This window comes from Delphinus delphis, chromosome 17, assembly GCF_949987515.2.
Source record: "Delphinus delphis chromosome 17, mDelDel1.2, whole genome shotgun sequence".
NCBI lineage: Eukaryota > Metazoa > Chordata > Mammalia > Artiodactyla > Delphinidae > Delphinus > Delphinus delphis.
This window is the reverse complement of record NC_082699.1, coordinates 29705318-29723912: the sequence shown is the minus strand read 5'-3', so window position 1 is coordinate 29723912 and position 18595 is coordinate 29705318. Positions and strand designations below refer to the sequence as shown.

The following is an 18595-nucleotide window of genomic DNA, read 5'->3' as shown; positions in this document are numbered from 1 at the left end:
AAGAAAATGACTGCCAATCTCAAATTCCATTCTAAGCAAAAAAAAAAAAAAATTTTTCCAAAAATAAAGAACAAATATAGGCATTTTTCTAACAAATAAAACTTGAAAGAATTTTCTATCAAGAGACCACACTAAAGAAAATATTAAAAGGTATACTTCAGGCAGAAAAAAAATGAAGAGATGAAAATGTTAAAACTGTGGGTAACTGAGAAAAAAAAAAAGACTCTTTGAAGTCTTAGTAATACTGATTTGTAGGATTTATACACAGAGTAGAAAGATTTCCAGATCCCACCATCTCTCAACCAAAATAGTCATGGTTTTATTTGTTTAACACATTATTTATCTGTATAAAGTTTATTCTGAAATGAGCTCTACAGCTAGACTTGTTAAAAACCCAGTAAGCTTCAATAAGTTCTATTACCTAAAACAAACATAACATTAAAAAAGCAATTGAAGGAAAATTGCAATAAATATATAAAAATGCCAGGCAGGCTTTTCTTTTTTAGCAACTTACAAATTGATTTTTAAAATTCATATGAATATACAAAGGACTAAAGATAACCTAAAACAATTTTGGAAAAAGAACAACAAAATGGAAGATTCACACACCTGATTTCAAGACATATTTAAAAACTATAGTAATCAAGACACTGTAATATTAGACTAACATAGACATATGTCAACAAAATATAAATTCCAGAAGTAGACCCACACATATATGCACAAATAATTTCCACCAAAACTACAAAGGCAGTGCAATCCAGAAAGAGTACTCTTTTCAAAAAATGTACTGGAATAATTGAATATCAATGAACAAAACAAACAAACAAATAAATAAATAAATAGAAAACTTCTAATCATACTTTATACCATTTGCAAAAATTAACTCAAAATGGATAATAGACTTAAATGCAAAACCTAAAACTATAAAACTTGTAGAAGAAAACATATAATCAACCCTTTGAGATTTTTAGTAGGGCAAACATTTCCTAGATATAATATCAAAAGCATGATTCATAAAAGAAAAATTATTAAATTGGATTTAATCAAAATTAAGTACTTCTACTTTTTGAATCACTGTGAAGAGAATGAAAAAGAGAAGCCAAAGACCGGGAAAATATTTACAAAGCATATATCTGATATATGTTCAAATATATGTTCAGAATATATAAAAATCCTTAATATTTGTGCAAATATTTTCCCTTTTTAAAATTGAGTTTTCACTTTTAAAATGTGCAAAGTATTTGTGCAAGTATTTCACCAAACAATATAGATGAATGACAAATAAATACATTAAATATCATTAGTCATTAGGGAAGTACAAATTAAAATCATGATATATCACTACACACCTATTAGAATTATTAAAATTTAAAGAATGGCCAAATTAAGATTTGACAAGAATGCAAAGGAACTAGAACTCTCATAAACTAATAGTGAAAATGTCTTGTGGTACAAGAGTTTTGAAAAACGGTTTGGCAATTTCTTAAAAAGTTCAACATACACTCACCATAGACTAAGTTGCTCCATTTCTAGGTTTTTACTTAATAGAAATGAAGACAAATGCCCATGCCAATACTTGTACATGAATTTTCATAGCAGCTTTATGTAATAGCCAAAAACTAAAAACAAACCAAATGTCTATCAACAGATGAATAAACTGTTGTATATTCATAGGGTGGATTACTATTCAAAAAAAAAAATAAAGAAATGAACTACTGATACACAAAACAACATGAATGAATCTCCAGATTAATTGTGTTGAGTGAAAGAGCCAGATTAAAATACAGTATATACTATATGATTCAATGTATATAAAATCCTAGAAAATATAAACTAATCTATAGTGGCAGAAAGCTGATTAGTGATTGCTTGGGCACAGGGTATAAGGTTGGGCAAAAGGAAAGGACTACAAAGTTGCACAAGGAAACTCTTGAGAATGATGAATATGTTCATTATTTTGATTGTGATAATCGTTTCATAGATGTATACATGCATCAAGACATTAAACTGAATGCTTTAAAATATGCATTTTATTGTATGTAAATTTTACCTCAATAAAGCTGTTTATATTAATAAGATATGATATATATTATATATTAATATTGTGTATATTATTACACAATAATATATTAATATTGTGTATATTATTACACAATAATAGTATACATAAAGTCATTATTTCTTCTTTATTTGATGCCTGTCAAAATCTATCATGATCTGCAAATATATTCTGGACAAATATCAAATATTTGGGGTAAATATACATATTAGGCAAAATCCTTTTTGTGAAGATTTTGTTCTCCTTTGCATAAATGGTACTCAATTCATATTACAATTATTTATGTCTACAATATATAACACATATAAAGCTCTTTATATTAGCAATACACAATTAAAGCACAATAGAAAAGACAGGAAAAGGCTAAGATCAGATAGCTCACACCAACACAAACAAATACAAATATCCAATAAATGAATGAAGAAAACCTCAGCTTAAGAAGGAAGCAAAAACAAAGGCAATTGTGATGTTTTTGTTGTGTCCTATGAAATTGGAAAAAATTTTAAAGCTAATTTCACTGCTAAGGGCAATATCAATTAGTTCATTCTTTCCAAAAATAAATGTGGTTTAAAGTATTAATAATTATAATATCTTAGTCTTTTATCTACCAGTAATTCCATTTCAAGGAAATCATTCTAAATAACCAGAAATTTGATAATTTCTCTTAGCTAAAGAATCAGGTTTTGTTGATTTCAAATAAGAATTTTAGATGTTAAATTATTAAGTTTGTGACACCAAATAGCAAACAGAAGAGAAGTAATGTTTAGAAATGTTTAGCTAGAATATGAGAATAATTATCAGTTAACCAAACAGAGAATGAATGCTTCAGAGAATTTTTGCCAGCATAGTTTTCAGCTAGTTGACAAGGATCTAATACATTGAACATTGAAGAAAGATCTAATACACTAAAGAAAGAATATTGATCCATATCCTGATGGTATAATTTGCTGTGCAACAAACTCAATGTAGTGGCTCATTTTGAAACTAAATTCCATGCAGACCATGAGATAGGAGGTATAGTCACAAATCCATTGAGAGCATGTCATCCTTGAATATTAAGGGAACCAACTAAACCATTATTTTGTAAGAATAAATGTTTAATGGATGAGAGGAAAGACACATAAGGAAATATGTTGCAGGCTTTTAAAGACTACCAAATTGTTTTATTACCTCTCTGCAGTTAGACCCAGGACTTGACAAGCAAGAGTTACTATGCAGAACCATACTCTGTTAGAAACAAACAATCTTTCCAAGATTTTCTAATAAGATATTACTTAAGCCTAGACTTATTTTTTAAATCTCTCCAAAATAGTTCTTCATGTCATGAGATAACAGCTCCTTGGGTATAAAGGCAATCTGTCCAAATGTATAATCCACAATTTCATACATATGTAACTAAGACATCTTACTTGATAAAGTTAGAACTAACTTTCAAGATGACTTTAATAGACTGTTAAATAATTACATTAGGAAGGCAAGAAATGTTTTTTATATGTCCAGACATTAAATTTTTAACAAAAATTTGCATCTTGTGATAATGTCAGCAATTGTCATAAGAAATATTTTAAAAGCATCATACTCTATTCTGTCATTAAATCTGTAATACATAACATGATAAAAACTCCCATTGGAGTTATCCATTCTGATCTCTCAATGCCTGACGTGTGCTTTCTATTACACTTACAAATCTAATATAGTAAGAAAGCACTTATACCAAATACCTAGAAAATATTTCTATGACAAAAAGGATTCTAACTTGAAATGAACAAATGAATAGTCACCCAAGGCAATAAGTCTCAGCTTTAACATTCACATCTATGTTGAAATAACATATATCTTATGGACTGAATGTTTATGTCCTCCCAAAATTTATGTTAAAATCTCAAGCTCCAATGTGATGTGGTATTAGGAGGTGGAACATTTGGGAAATGATTAGGTCATGAAGGTAGAGCCCTTATGAATGGGATTAGTGGCTTCAATATTGTGATTTATAAGCAATATAGATTTGGTCATTCAGATGACCAAAAGCTATTTCTCATATATGTTTGGTCTTTGTTTGTAGTTTCTGGCTTACAACCCCCAAAACCCTTGGAGTTTTCTAAGTGTTGACAGTGACAAAAATGTCTCTTGATAGGTTAATAAAGTGACTTTTGGACTTCACCTGAGAAAGGGGGCTGGTTGCCAGGAGAACCAACCATATGATTAGAGGATTGTAATTTTCAGTCCTACCCTCCATCCCCAACCCCCAGCACCTCACCTCTCCACCCCACTCCAACCTCCAGGGAGGAAGAGGGCCATTGGCTATTGAATCACCAATAGCCAATGATTTAATCACTCTTGACTATGTAATGAAGCCTCTATGAAAAGCCAAGAGGACAGAGTTTGGAGAGCTTCCAGGTTGATAAACATGTGAAGATTTGGGGAGAATTGTGTGCTCCAAGAGGGCATGGAAGCTCCACATCCCTTCCTACATACCTTGTTCTATGGATGTCTTCCATCTGGCTGTTCCTGAGTTATATCCTTTTATAATCAACTAGTGAACTAGTAAGCAAATTGTTTCTCTGAGTTCTATGAGCTGCTCTAGCAAATTAATTGAACCCAAGGAAGGGACCATGGGAACCTGTGATTTATAGTCAGCTTGTCAGAAGTACAGGTAACAATTTGGACTTGTGACTGGTATCTGAAGTCCAAGAAGGGAGTTGTGGGAACCTCTAATCTGTAGTAGGTCAGTCAGAAGCACAGGCTTTCAACTGGTGTCTGAAAGGGAAGGATGGGATGGAGAAAAGACAGTAGTTGTAGAACTGAACCCAAAAGCTGTGAAATCTGATGTTATCTCTGAGTAGGTAGCATCAAAATTGAGTTGAATTGCTTGTTGGTTCAGGGAACCCCCGTTTCACACATTGGACAACGAGTGTGAGAAGAGACCCTGAGAGCTCTCACCACTTCTTCCATGTGAGGACAAAGCAAGAAGAGGGCCACCTATGACCCAGGAAGTGGGCCTTCACCACACAAGGAATCTGCAGGTGCCTTGATCTTAGACTTCCCAGCCTCCAGAACTGACTGTGAGAAATAAATTTCTGTTATTTATGCCACTCAGTCTATTGTATTGTTTTTTATGGCAACCCAAATGGACTAAGATGCAGCTATACAGTGAAAAAAATTTTTTTACAAGAACTATATAATTGAGGGCATTTGCTTATTTCCAAACAATAGAAGAAAGATACAAAGATATAATTTTCTTAAACACTAGTTAATTTGTGACCAATTAGTAACTTCTGAAACTCCAGTACAAAAATATCACTGGCAGCTTTTATAAAAAAATTCTATCATGATATGGAAGATTCTTTGGGAAAGGGAAGATTGACTTGTACAAAGGGCCTATGATGGACCAAGTAATATTTGTGAGGCTTTACATTTTTAACTTCATTTAGGCTTCACAACAATGATCCTCTGAGGTTAATAATTGTGCCCATTTTATAGATTAGTGAATTATGTATCAAGAGGTAGAAATTTGCCCAAGGTCATACAACTAATAACTAGAGGAGCCCAGTTCAGAACACATTTCTTCCTGACTCCAAAGTCCAGGCATTTTGCAATACGTGCATCCCGAATGTAACTTTAACTCTGTCATTGGTGGGCCAAGACTCAGTGCCTTGTTCTTCTATACTGTAAATCTGTCAATGAGTTTTTTAATCTCTGTCCTTGGCTAACTCATCTCCTTAACACAGATAGCTCTCTTTTTTTAGTTTCCATTCTTATAAATGATCACTGTTTCTGTCAGAAATCTAAATTACTTTTAGCATTTACACAATTCGTTATTGTCTTACTTTCTCTTTTAGCTTCAAATAAAGACTTTCTTTTCTAGAGGAGAGGGCCTTTCCAATTTCACTTAGTTTATAACCTGATTCTGTATTTTTAACAGAATTAATAACCCACAAAGTGTTTTTCTCTCAATAGCATGTAGACCTAAAACATAGTTTGAGATGACAATTCCTCATCTTATACGCCATTTCACTAGAAAACAGCACTGTAAGAACCATATTGCATTTGCATTTTAAAAAGCTTGAATCTAAAAAGCAAAAATCCTCATGTCCTTTTAGGGAGAAATTCCTCTGAGTCATTCCTGAGAAGTGGCTTTGCATCACTGCTCCACTGAAACATAAAGATCTTCAGATGCCTCATTCCCTCAAAGGAAACATCTTTAATTGGAGAAAGTAGGAGAAAAAACATTTGGGCCAAGTTTTCTCAGAAGATCTTAAACTGCTTTTCACCGTTCATTTATAAATTTGTCTCTTCTCCTACACTTTCTACAGCCCCCACAAATACATATGCACAACACTTTTCTTCCCAGAAATTAGCCATTTATAAAGAAACCAATTATTTTTACCAAAGAAATCCATAATTGTATTTTTAAAGCTGGTGGTGTTATAGGCAATGTAATCAAATATGAACATGTGAGAGCATTAGATGAATTGCCCAGCATTCTCTTTGTTGGTGGTCAAGTTGAGCAAGTAATCTAATATGCTTCCAGGAACATCAATTGAAAACTGTTCAGTTCGTCTTTTTTTTTTTTTTAAATCTTTATTGGAGTATAATGCTTTACAATGTTGTGTTAGTTTCTGCTGTAAAACAAAGTGAATCAGCTATACATATATCCCCATATCCCCTCCCTCTTGCATCTCCCTCCCACCCACCCTATCGCACCCCTCTAGGTGGTCACAAAGCACTGAGCTGATCTCCCTGTGCTATGCAGCTGCTTCCCACTAGCTATCTATTTTACATTTGGTAGTGTGTATATGTCAATGCTACACTCTCACTTCATCCCAGCTTACCCTTCCTGCTTCCCGTGTCCTCAAGTCCATTCTCTATGTCTGTGTCTTTATTCCTATACTGCCCCTAGGTTCACCAGAACCATTTTTTTTTTTTTAGATTCCATATATGTATGTTAGCATACAGTATTTGTTTTTCTCTTTCTTTCTTAACTTTGTATGACAGATTCTAGTTCCCTCTACCTCACTACAAATAACTCAATTTCATTTCTTTTTATGGCTGAGTAATATTTCATTGTATATATGTGCCACATCTTTATCCATTCATCTGTCACTGGACACTTAGGTTGCTTCCATGTTCTGGCTATTGTAAATAGAGCTGCAATGAACATTGTAGTACATGACTCTTTTTGAATTATGGTTTTCTCAGGGTACATGCCCAGTAGTGGGATTGCTGGGTCATATGGTAGTTCTATTTTTAGTTTTTTAAGGAACCTCCATACCGTTCTCCATAGTGGCTGTATAAATTTACATTCCCACCAACAGTGCAAGAGGGTTCCCTTTTTTCCACACCCTCTCCAGCATTTTTTGTTTGTCAATTTTTTGATGATGGCCTTTCTGACCCATGTGAGGTGATACCTCATTGTAGTTTTGATTTGCATTTCTTTAATGATTAGTGATGCTAAGCATCTTATCGAGTGTTTGTTGGCAATCTGTATATCTTCTTTGGAGAAATGTCTACTTAGATCTTCTGCCGATTTTTTGATTGTGTTGTTTGTTTTTTTTTGATATTGAGCTGCATGAGCTGCTTGTATATTTTGGAGATTAATCCTTTGTCAGTTGCTTCATTTGCAAATATTTTCTCTCATTCTGAGAGTTGTCTTATGACACCGGGTATGGGCCTTACGCTCCAGCACCATCCATTATCAACTAGCTCATGTCTTTTTAAAAAAATAAATCAAATTCTACATGTCATATTGTACTCCCTAAAACAGAATTCAGGCCACAGTCATCTCTTGCCTAGACCAATTCCATATAGTCTTCTGACAGGTCATCCAAATCTCCTCCTGGGACCCACAATGGACTCTCCACACATGACCCATCACCATGTAAATCAAAACACATAATTCCCATTTTGCCTATCACACCAAGATTAAAAATGTACCACAGCCTACAAGACCCTAAGTAGTGATCTGGTTCAGCTACCTCTGAAGCCTCATTTCCACCAACTCTTCCCTTCATTTAGGCACTTTCATAACACTGGCCTCCCTTGCTAATTTTTTTCAATTTGCAAAGCACATTGCCATCCTGAGCTCTTGCACTTGTGTCTCCTCTGCCAGGAATTCACTTCTCCAAGATATTTGACTCACTATCTCTCTCATTTCATTAAATTATCTGACTTCTCTAATCATTTCCATCATGCCCTATACACCTATTCAGCACTAGTTTTTGTTTCTAATACTTATCACTAACATAATATATATGTGTTTATTATCTCTCTTACATTAGAACATAAGCTCCCCATAAAGGCAAAAATATTGCCTGTTCACCACTGCAGTCCCAATACCAAGGGTATGTTCAGAAACATGTGGGAATACAAAAGTATATATTGAATTCATTAATAAATGAAGAATAAAATCAAAATTATTTATAAATTAAAATTCCAAGCCATATATTAATTCATTGCTTTTAATATTGTTTATTCATGATCCATTTCCCCTCTTTCTGAAATACTTTCTCTTTTGAAATGCTATCTCTTACCAATTGAATATAACTTCAGTAAAATTGTAAATTATAATGTACAGCCCCCATCAGCATTTATTCAAGAGGTGAGTATTGAAAACAAACTACAACAATCTGACTCCCTATCCTTGAAACTAAAGTGTGAGCCTAATAACCCCCAATCAAAAATAGTTGTACCTGATTGAGTCCAATGTTGTACCAATGCTGGAGAGGGTGTGGAGAGAAGGGAACCCTCCTACATTGTTGGTGGGAATGTAAATTGGTACAGCCACTATGGAGAACGATATGGACGTTTCTTAAAAAACTAAAACTAGAGCTACCATATGATGCTGTAATCCCACTCCTGGGCATATATTTGGAGAAAAACATGGTTCGAAAGGATACATGCACCCCAGTGATCATTGCAGCACTGTTTATGATAGCCAAGACATGGAAGCAACCTAAATATCCAACAACAGAGGAATGGATAAAGAAAATGTGGTACATATACGCAATGGAATATTACTCAGCCATTGAAAAGAATGAAATAATGCTATTTGCAGCAATATAGATGGACCTAGAGATTGTCATACTGAGTGAAGTAAGTCAGACAAAGAGAAATATTGTATGATATGCCTTATATGTGGAATCTAAAAAGAAGTGATACAAATGAACTTATTTACAAAACAGAAACAGACTCACAGACTTAGAGAACAAAATTATGATTACCAGGGGGGAAGGATGGGGGTAAGGGATAGTCAGGGAATTTGGGATCGACATGTACACACTGCTATTTTAAAAATGGATAACCAACAAGGACCTACTATAGAGCACAGAGAACTCTGCTCAACGTTATGTGGCAGCCTGGATGGGAGGGGAGTTTGGGGGAGAAAGCATACATGTTTATGTATGGCTGAATCCCTATGCTGAATCTATCAAAACATTGTTAATTGGCTATACTCCAATATAAAATAAAAAGTTTAAAAATAAAAAAAAGATATCCAGAGGTGCATATCATATCCAGCATCTAATACTTCTTCTCCATTTTGGGAGCTATCCAATATTCTTCCACAGGTTCCCCCTCTACCCCCTTCCTTTTTTTGGTTATTTGTTTTAATTAGCCAGAATCGGTTTCTGTTGTTTACAATCCAAAATTTAACTAACACATATGGTAAGCTTATATTCAATCTGACATACCTCAAAATACAAAATTTAACGGAAAGTTTCTCAATTCTCTTTTTTCTCTCTCTCATCTCTCCCTCCCATTGTCTGTTCTCCACACACACTTCCCTATTACAGTGTACTGTAGTTACTCAAACCCTTCCTCTATGGTGACATCCTCCATACGTGCCCTTTGCAACAATTTTAATGTTTCAACATCATTTATCCTTCCTCCCATCTAGCACTGTTTACTCAGAGTTGCTGAACTGAAGTATAAGTTAAGAAGTAATCGATATGATTAAGCCAAAATAATCAAGTTATCAATAATCAATATTCTTAATCTTGTCAAGCATATTTGTATTTCTTTAAAAAGAGGCTACTGTTACTCAAAATTAATTTGTTAAAATTTCAAGTAGGGGGACTTCCCTGGTGGTTCAGTGGCTAATACTCCACGTTCCCAATGCAGGGGGCCCAGGTTCGATACCTGGTCAGAAAACTAGATCCCACATGCTGCTACTAAGAGTTTGCATGCTGCAACTAAAGATCCCTTGTGCCACAGCTAAGACCCAGTGCAGCCAAACAAATTTATTAATTAAATAAATACTTTAAAATATTTTTCAAGTAGGATGACAAGGTGAAGAATTTTAGAGAGTATAAGGTAGTTACTTTTTTAAATGTATTCAATGACATCACTCAAGTAGTCTGTGGATCTGATCATGGTTCATTTAAAGATAAACAGAGGGCTTACAGACAAGACAACTTATCCATCAATTAAACAGATTTTAGTTGAACTACTTTTGTGTGAATACATAAAGCATACAGACCCATTACAAATGTGATTAACAGAGTCACAATGAGATTTATAATGTTACCAAATATGGCTAGCACACCCCAAGGGGACCCTCAGTCACCTCTCCCTGCATTTTGGGGGGGTGGAGGCAAAAGCAATGATTTGTTTCTAACCAATAGACTATGGCAAAGGTGATGGAATATGAATGTCTTTAGTTAGGTTATATAAGACAACATCTTAGCAGAATGAGAGAGAGACAGAGACACAGACATAGAGAGAGAGACTCTCCATTGCTGGTTTTGAAGATTTAAGCTTCTATGTTGTGAGAAGGTCTGAGAGAGAATGATATGGCAAGGACCTGCGTGACTTCTAGGAGCTAAGAGGAGCCCTCAACTAGAGCCAGGAAGAAAGTAAAGCCCTCAGTCCTAGAACCAAAAGGAATTGAATTCTGCCAAGAACACGTGAGTTTGGAAGAGGACCTCATGCTCTGGAAGAGAATATAGTCTGGCAGATACCTTGATTGAAGTATTCTGAGACATGAACAGCTAAATTTTGTTCAGAGAGATAACAAATGTATGTTGTTTCAAGCCACTATATTTATGTAATTTGTTACACAGTAATAGTAAACAAATTCACTCATATACCAAGGAGACAAGAAGATAAAATTCATGTCTGTAGAACAGTCATAGATTGTGGATTTAGCACATTCATTGCTCTTTTACTTACTAGTTTATCATATCCACTTCAAAGCACTGATGTGAGGATTCAATCAGAAATCTTATGTGTAGATTTTAAGGCTTTGTGTGAATATTAAACATCTCATAAAAGTGAGTTTCCTCCTCATTTACTCTGCTATTTAACTCAGTGGGTGTCACAGCCCCACTCATTGACAGCAGTCAAAACCCTCATTCTGAAGAGTCACATTTGGATAATTCTGAGCCACTGAAAGTGGAAGCTTGCAGTACTTCAGGATCTCCTCTGCCTACCCACCCACCCATTGTGTCACATGTGAGTGAGAAGTGGGTTCTGGAGATTACCACTGTCCCAGCATCTATTGTTACAGTATTTGGAGACTGGTTGTTATATGGACTCCACTGAGGTCCACATCAGGATGTAGCAGTAGCTTCTTTGTTCATTCTCCCTTGTGTTTAGATAACCTTCTACCATGACCCCTTTTCACTTCAGTCCATTGCTCACATGGTGCTTGGCTCTCATCCATTTCTTGTTTCCATCCTGACTTGAATGTAGATTTACTTCCTAGTATTTTGACACCTTGCTGGAGAACCATAGCCACTTGTGTTCCTCCTGCATCTAAGATAAGAATTTTTTGTTATCCAGAAACTGCTACCTTTTAATTTTCAGAAAGATGAGGATTGAAAATCCATTGAAAATTCTGCAGCCCAGCACAATCTGAAATCAGCAGTGAGTGATTCATGGGTTTCTAGACACTTAAAATTTTTAATCCAGTACATTTTTTATTCAACATTATGGTTGACATTTCATTAAGAATGAAAATTGCTGTAGCATCCTATAGCTCCAATAACTTTTAGTGCTGTAGTGATTTTTCTAACAAGTATATTTTTTAACACATTCACTGAACACATTCTAGTTAAATTTGCTATTTTTTACAGCTTACCAGTTTAACTGTACTCCTGTATGGCAGGTGGTTATGATGTCCCTCTCTACAATTCCCTCACACATGCTTTCCTATAAAGTAACTAGTCTTTGCTGTGTTTATTTATTATCATTCTTATAAGTAAAAGCATCAGAAATCTGACCATTCTCAAAGTTCCTGGAAGCTCTGACCATATTTTCTCAAACTTGCCATTAAAATTGAAGAAAAGTACTTATGGCATAGAATTCATAGTGTATTTCTCTAAACATAAATACCAGATTTTTCATTTCTCATCCACCCTACTGGTCTTTTAGCCTCATTTCTAGTATGATACTTTTACTTCTGGCTTTGTTTCTATTGTCAGTCTCAATTCCAGTATCCAACACTGTACCATGGTTTCCTTTCAACTTTAGTTGTATTCACAAATCCAACACCATCTCTAATAACCAGCCTCCACCCAGATTTAATCCCCCTTTTCTCCATCTTCATCTCCTTCAGTCAGTTGTACCCCAGTCACAGCACAAAGCACTCCAGAAAATTAAAGAGAATATGAGGTAAATTTATTTAAAGGCTCTTTGTTGGGGAAGACAGTTTAAATTTGTGAAGGACTGCCTAACCATAAGTTAGTGAAATCTTAAACATAATTTTTGTTTAGCATAATCAGTAAATAACAACTATTTTGCTTGCAACTTAAAATTAAAATGATGTGCCACAATTGGATATAGTACCAACATATCTATTCTATGCCATGAAGACTGAATTGATGAAAATTGCACTCATCTAGAATCAGTCTCCAGTATTTCCAGCTCTCCTGAATCAATCATTAGTGCTAGTTTGTAAATAAAGTACACTTAGCTGCAAACAACTAACTTTTAAAAAAATCTATTCAAAAGAATTACTCAACTACAAGAATTAATATATTTAAAATACTTACAATTTCTTTAAGATAGCCATGAATTCTACTAACTTCTCTTCAGATGTTTTTGGTCCATATAAAGTATGGCCACCACGTGCTTTTTTAACATGGATAGATATGTTGTGAGAATCATCAGGTTGTTGGGGTTTACTTTCTGCTGTGCCTTCAGCAGGTTTTCTAAACAAGGAAGCATAATATTTTATGGTGTTGTGTTTTGTATAAAAATTGCTGACATGACTTTTTACTGTCAAGAGTAGAAATGCACTGTTCTGAAGTAATTTGGCATTTTAATAATATATTCTTTCTCAATGCTTGTTTTTTTCCCAGTCATTAATAATGCAATTAAACACATATATAAAATATTTTCTGGGGCTTCCCTGGTGGTGCAGTGGTTGAGAGTCCTCCTGCCAATGCAGGGGACATGGGTTCGTGCCCCAGTCCAGGAAGATCCCACATGCCGCGGAGCGGCTAGGGCCGTGAGCCACGGCCGCTGAGCCTGCACGTCCGGAGCCTGTGCTCCGCGACGGGAGAGGCCACAACAGTGAGAGGCCCGCGTATCGCAAAAAAAAAAAAAGAAAAGAAAAAAAATATTTTCTATGTACAGAATTTGGTTATAGGTATTATATAACAGTCCCAAGTGATTGAAACATCTTCCATAATAAATTAGGTGCATATATTTAGGGAAATATTTCAAGTCAATGGTCACCCTTCTTTTACACTCTTACAGTTGTTTCTCAGTGTTTTGTGGGTTTTTTGTTTTTTGGTTTTTTTTCGGTATGCGTGCCATCTCACTGTTGTGGCCTCTCCCGTCGCGGAGCTCAGGCTCCGGACGCGCAGGCTCAGCGGCCATGGCTCACGGGCCCAACCGTTCCGCGGCATGTGGGATCTTCCCGGACCGGGCTACGAACCCGTGTCCCCTGCATCGGCAGGCGGACTCTCAACCACTGTGCCACCAAGAGAAGCCCCGGTTTTTTGGGGGTTTTTTTGACACCAATGATAAAAGTAATTTTTTTTAACTTTTGTTTCCAACTGGTAAATTATGAATGTCTTGGAAGCAGTCACCATACTTCATTCTTGTGCTATAGTATATTACACAACTAAGTCCCTAAGAGATGTGTGAATGGATAGCCATTTCCCATTTATCCTTCCAGCTCAGAGCTTTCCTATTAAGAGGTCACTAAAAACCTAAGGAAAAGCAATCTAACAAATGTTGTCCATCCTTAAGAAAAAAAATAGTGGAGGAGATGCTAAAAATCCAAATGATCATAGATTAGTCACCTTTAATTAATACATGAAAAGATTTTTTTAAGTTAAATATAAGATAAACATGATGTGGAATAACAATAACAATCATCACATTAACATCTACCTGAGTCCTTTTAAAAGTGCTGACTACTATATTAAACATTATATACATATATCTCATTAACATTAACTAAGTGAAATAAACAATATGATCCTCAATTTAATAAGATGAGGAAATTGCAGCTTAAAGAGTTTATATAATTTGTCTAACCACTCTTATCCACTTTCCAGTAGAGCTGGAAAGAGTTTTTTGCAATCTAAAGTTCACAGAATATTAAAACTTAATAGCAAAACTTACTTATCTGATATATTCAGAAGCAAAGATACTTTAGCATAACTTACAAAGATAAAATTAAGAGCCAAAATCCATTTCCCCTTACACCACTTTCACAGAAGCTCAGCCATTCTATCCATAGAGACGTAGGACACTATTTAAAACTCTATTCCCAGTTATGTCTATAAATAGTAAGTACAGTAAAGCTCAGCAGTGGTTAAGATTCAGATATAAAGCAATTGGCTGCTTTCCTCCACCCAGCTCTGATTCTCAAATGAAATGGAATAGAGTTCTTTTCTTCTAGAGGAGAGAGGTCTGTGGACTGGAGGGCAAGGTAGAGGTAGATATGGTAAACTTTGTGAGGGAAATTTAGAAAGTGAGTCCCCATGGACCCAGTATTCTTCTGGCTCAAGTTCATCATATTTGTCCAAGGCAAGAGATTCCTGGCATTCCTGCTTTTACATTGAAAATCACAAGGCAGCCAAAGGATTCAGAATAGTCCCCATTGATATTTAAGATATTTGAAGCCAAGCAGGTGATACCAAACCACCAAAAGCAACAGCAGGAAATAGATGGTCATATATATTAATTAATTAACTGATTGATTAAGCTGTGTCCTATGCTCTTTGGTAAATGGTAGAAAATAATCCTCATCATTATATTTATATACTAAAACTAGCAACAATTCAATATATATAATCTAAAATTTTCAGTCATATAAAATTCAAAATCATTTTATGAGGGATTAATAAATGTGTAAGTTGCCAAGGCAAGTGGGAGTATAGGAGGTTGTGGACATGATTCACATCTTTTCTGGAGCTATGTTTGTAATCTCAGACTTCTCTATGTTTCTGTGTTTCACAATTACCTGTACCTTTAAATTTTTAGTGAAATTTTATACTGGGTAAAATCTCTGATTCTCATAAGTCTAATTTGATAACTGGATCCTTTGTGTTATTCTCAGACCTCTAAAGATTTTTTTCTTTCATACAAGTCCTACTTGTTACATGATAAGATTGTTACAAGATATGTAATATTTGCACTATTACGTTACTTGTATATATGTAATAATATTTCTGTAACCGATATGTTTAGGATTTTTTAAATAAAATTCAGTTTTATTGATCATTGTGGTAGCATAAACTATTTTTCTCTTTTCCTCAGTAATCAGCTACTTTAATAAGCTCTTTTTTTTTTCAGTTGACCATCTTAAGGATTTTTTGGGTGGTAGATAAAAAGGTGTAGATGAAAATAAATGGGAAGAAATTTATTGCTTTAAATGCATATAGTTTTTAAGAAAAAATAGTTGACAATCTATGAGCTAAGGATCTATCTCAAAAAGTGAAAAAAGAAGAGCAACTTAACCCAAAATAAGTAGAAGTATATAAGTATATAATAAAATTGGAACAAACATATCTAATAATCTTGGCAAACCATTAGTCAAGTACAAAAAGAGAGAAGGCAGGAATAAATAATATCAGGAATGAAAAAGGAGACCTCATCACAGATCCCACAGAATAAAAGATTATACTATGAAAAATTTAGATGAAAGGAAAAAGTAACTATGAAAGTACAAATTAACAAACTGACACAAGAAGAAATAGAATATTTGAATTTTTCTAGATATTTTAAAGAATATAACTATTAAATAAGAATCTCCTCACAAAGAAACTCACAGCCAAAGTGGCCTTACTGATAAATTCTACAAACTCTTAATAAATAAATAAAACCAAACACTTCAAGAAAATAGAAAAGTCATATATACTTTCTGTCTAGTTTTATGACATCAACATAGTCTTGATATCAACATCTGGCAAGGATTTTACAAGAAACAAAAATTATAAGCCAATAACATGATGCAAAAATCTGGAGCAAAATATTAACAAACTGAATCCAGTGATAATTTTAAAAGATAATATAGCATAGCTTAGTTGAGGTTACACCAGGAATACTATTCCAGAAATGTTATTCAACACATTAACAGTACACAGGAGAAAAAATCATTAATAACTAAATAATATTTAATATGATACAATATTCATTTGTAATCAAAATCTTAGCAAACTGAACACAAGTGAATTTTCTTAATATGACAAAAGTATTTGCAAAAACTACAGTATTTAGAGTGAAATATTAAAACTTTGCCTCTGGAATCAAAAACAAAATGTGCATACTGTTCTAACCTATTTAATACTATAGTGGAAGTCCTGGGCATTAAAATTAATATAACTAAAAGTATAAGAATTGGAAAGGTCAAGTAAAGGTATTATTTTTTCAGATGACAAATTATATACATGGAAAATCCAAATGAATCTACAGATACTAGAATCAATAAGAGAATTCAGTAAAGATGCTGAGTAAAAGTTTAATATACAAAACATCTATTGTATTTCTGTCTTTATGTTCCTTAATATCTAATGCAGGAAGGCACTAATAGAATAATCAGTCTTATAAATGTGCTATTGAAAGATGTTAAAAGTGATATGAAGAATTTATACACATTGTGAAAACAACCATAGGGTGCTTATCAGAGTGTAAAAGCTGAGACATATAAGATGACAAAACGTTAGACAAAAAATATTCCAGTAAGAAGCTAAAAGGAATTTTTCTGGAGAAGAAACTTCTAAAAATGCTAAATTTTACTCAAAAATATTTTTACCCTGCCATATAGGCATAGCCGCTGTTCAACAGATAAATATTCTCTATTAATCTATTCATACTTTTTTGGCATCACCATGTCCAATTATTTGTGAATTAATTTTTACTCCAAGTAAATGATATGGGTGCATGAAATTATTTATAGTATTGGATAGATACCATAGAACGCTAGTAATTTTGTAACTCTATTCCTTTCTCTGCTATCGACTTTTAACTATTTTTGGCATTGTTTTGCATGTAAGCATGAACCAAGACAATGGCATCAAACTAATAGCATCTAATTCCTCATTGCCACACATTTGCAGTTTTAAAAAAACAGAAAAATAGTAATTTTGCTTAATCCTAACCCTTTGACCCTTGAGTACACTTCTTTGTGATACTTTGCGTGACAAAATGAGAATTGCAGATAAAGTATTTTTGTGGCATTCTAAAGAAATTTTTGTCTCAAATAAAAGTGCTTCTACTACTGAGTTGCAAGCTGAATTATCCACTTTCTTCATTGTGCTGTATAGTTACTTGAAAGAACAACCAACCAGCTACAATAATTGACTTGGATATTTAGGATTTATTTTTTCAAAAATGAGTGAAGTGGGATTGTCAATTCAAGGAAGATGCAGCATTTGTTGCCAATGATAAAATGCAAGCTTTCAAGTGAAAATCAGAATTTTGGAAAACTTGTATTTACCTCTCTCTGTAAGTTTGACAGCTTCCCAGTACATAAAGGCTTTTCTGATGAGATCAGTTGTGATATTAACAATATCACAATTGTGTTTTTTTCTAATATTACATAAAGAAACATGTCTACATTTGCAAGATCTGCATAGTTCAATGGACCAATGTTTTCCAAATGACCAATGTATGTATTACAAAATCATACATTGGTGAAAGAGCCATTCATAGTGCAAAATATAGTTTTTATAGATAGCAATTTTTTTGTTTGTTTGTTTTGTTTTGTTTTTTTGCGGTACACGGGCTTCTCACTGTTGTGGCCTCTCCCATTGCGGAGCACAGGCTCCGGACGCGCAGGCTCAGCGGTCACGGCTCACGGGCCTAGCCGCTCTGTGGCATGTGAGATCTTCGCGGACCGGGGCACGAACCCGTGTCCCCTGCATCGGCAGGCAGACTCTCAACCACCGCGCCACCAGGGAAGCCCAAGAGCAATGTTTTTTAATTGGCTGTATTCTAGATTTTTTTTTTAAATGCCTCAGTAAATTCATAGCGATTAGCACCAGCACTAAGGAAAATAAAGTAAAATTTTGCATGCATTATCTCATCCATTCCTCCAACATCACTCTAAAGTATGTATTATTGTCCCCATTTTTA

General features: G+C 34.3%; 1 protein-coding gene across 1 annotated transcript in view; it reads right to left on the bottom strand.

The window, feature by feature from the left end:
- CNBD1 (cyclic nucleotide binding domain containing 1) overlaps positions 1-18595 on the bottom strand; it is a 368568-nt gene that overhangs the window by 303016 nt on the left and 46957 nt on the right. Inside the window, 1 exon segment of the mRNA XM_060035261.1 lies at positions 13054-13212. Coding sequence (XP_059891244.1) covers positions 13054-13212 — 159 coding nt within the window.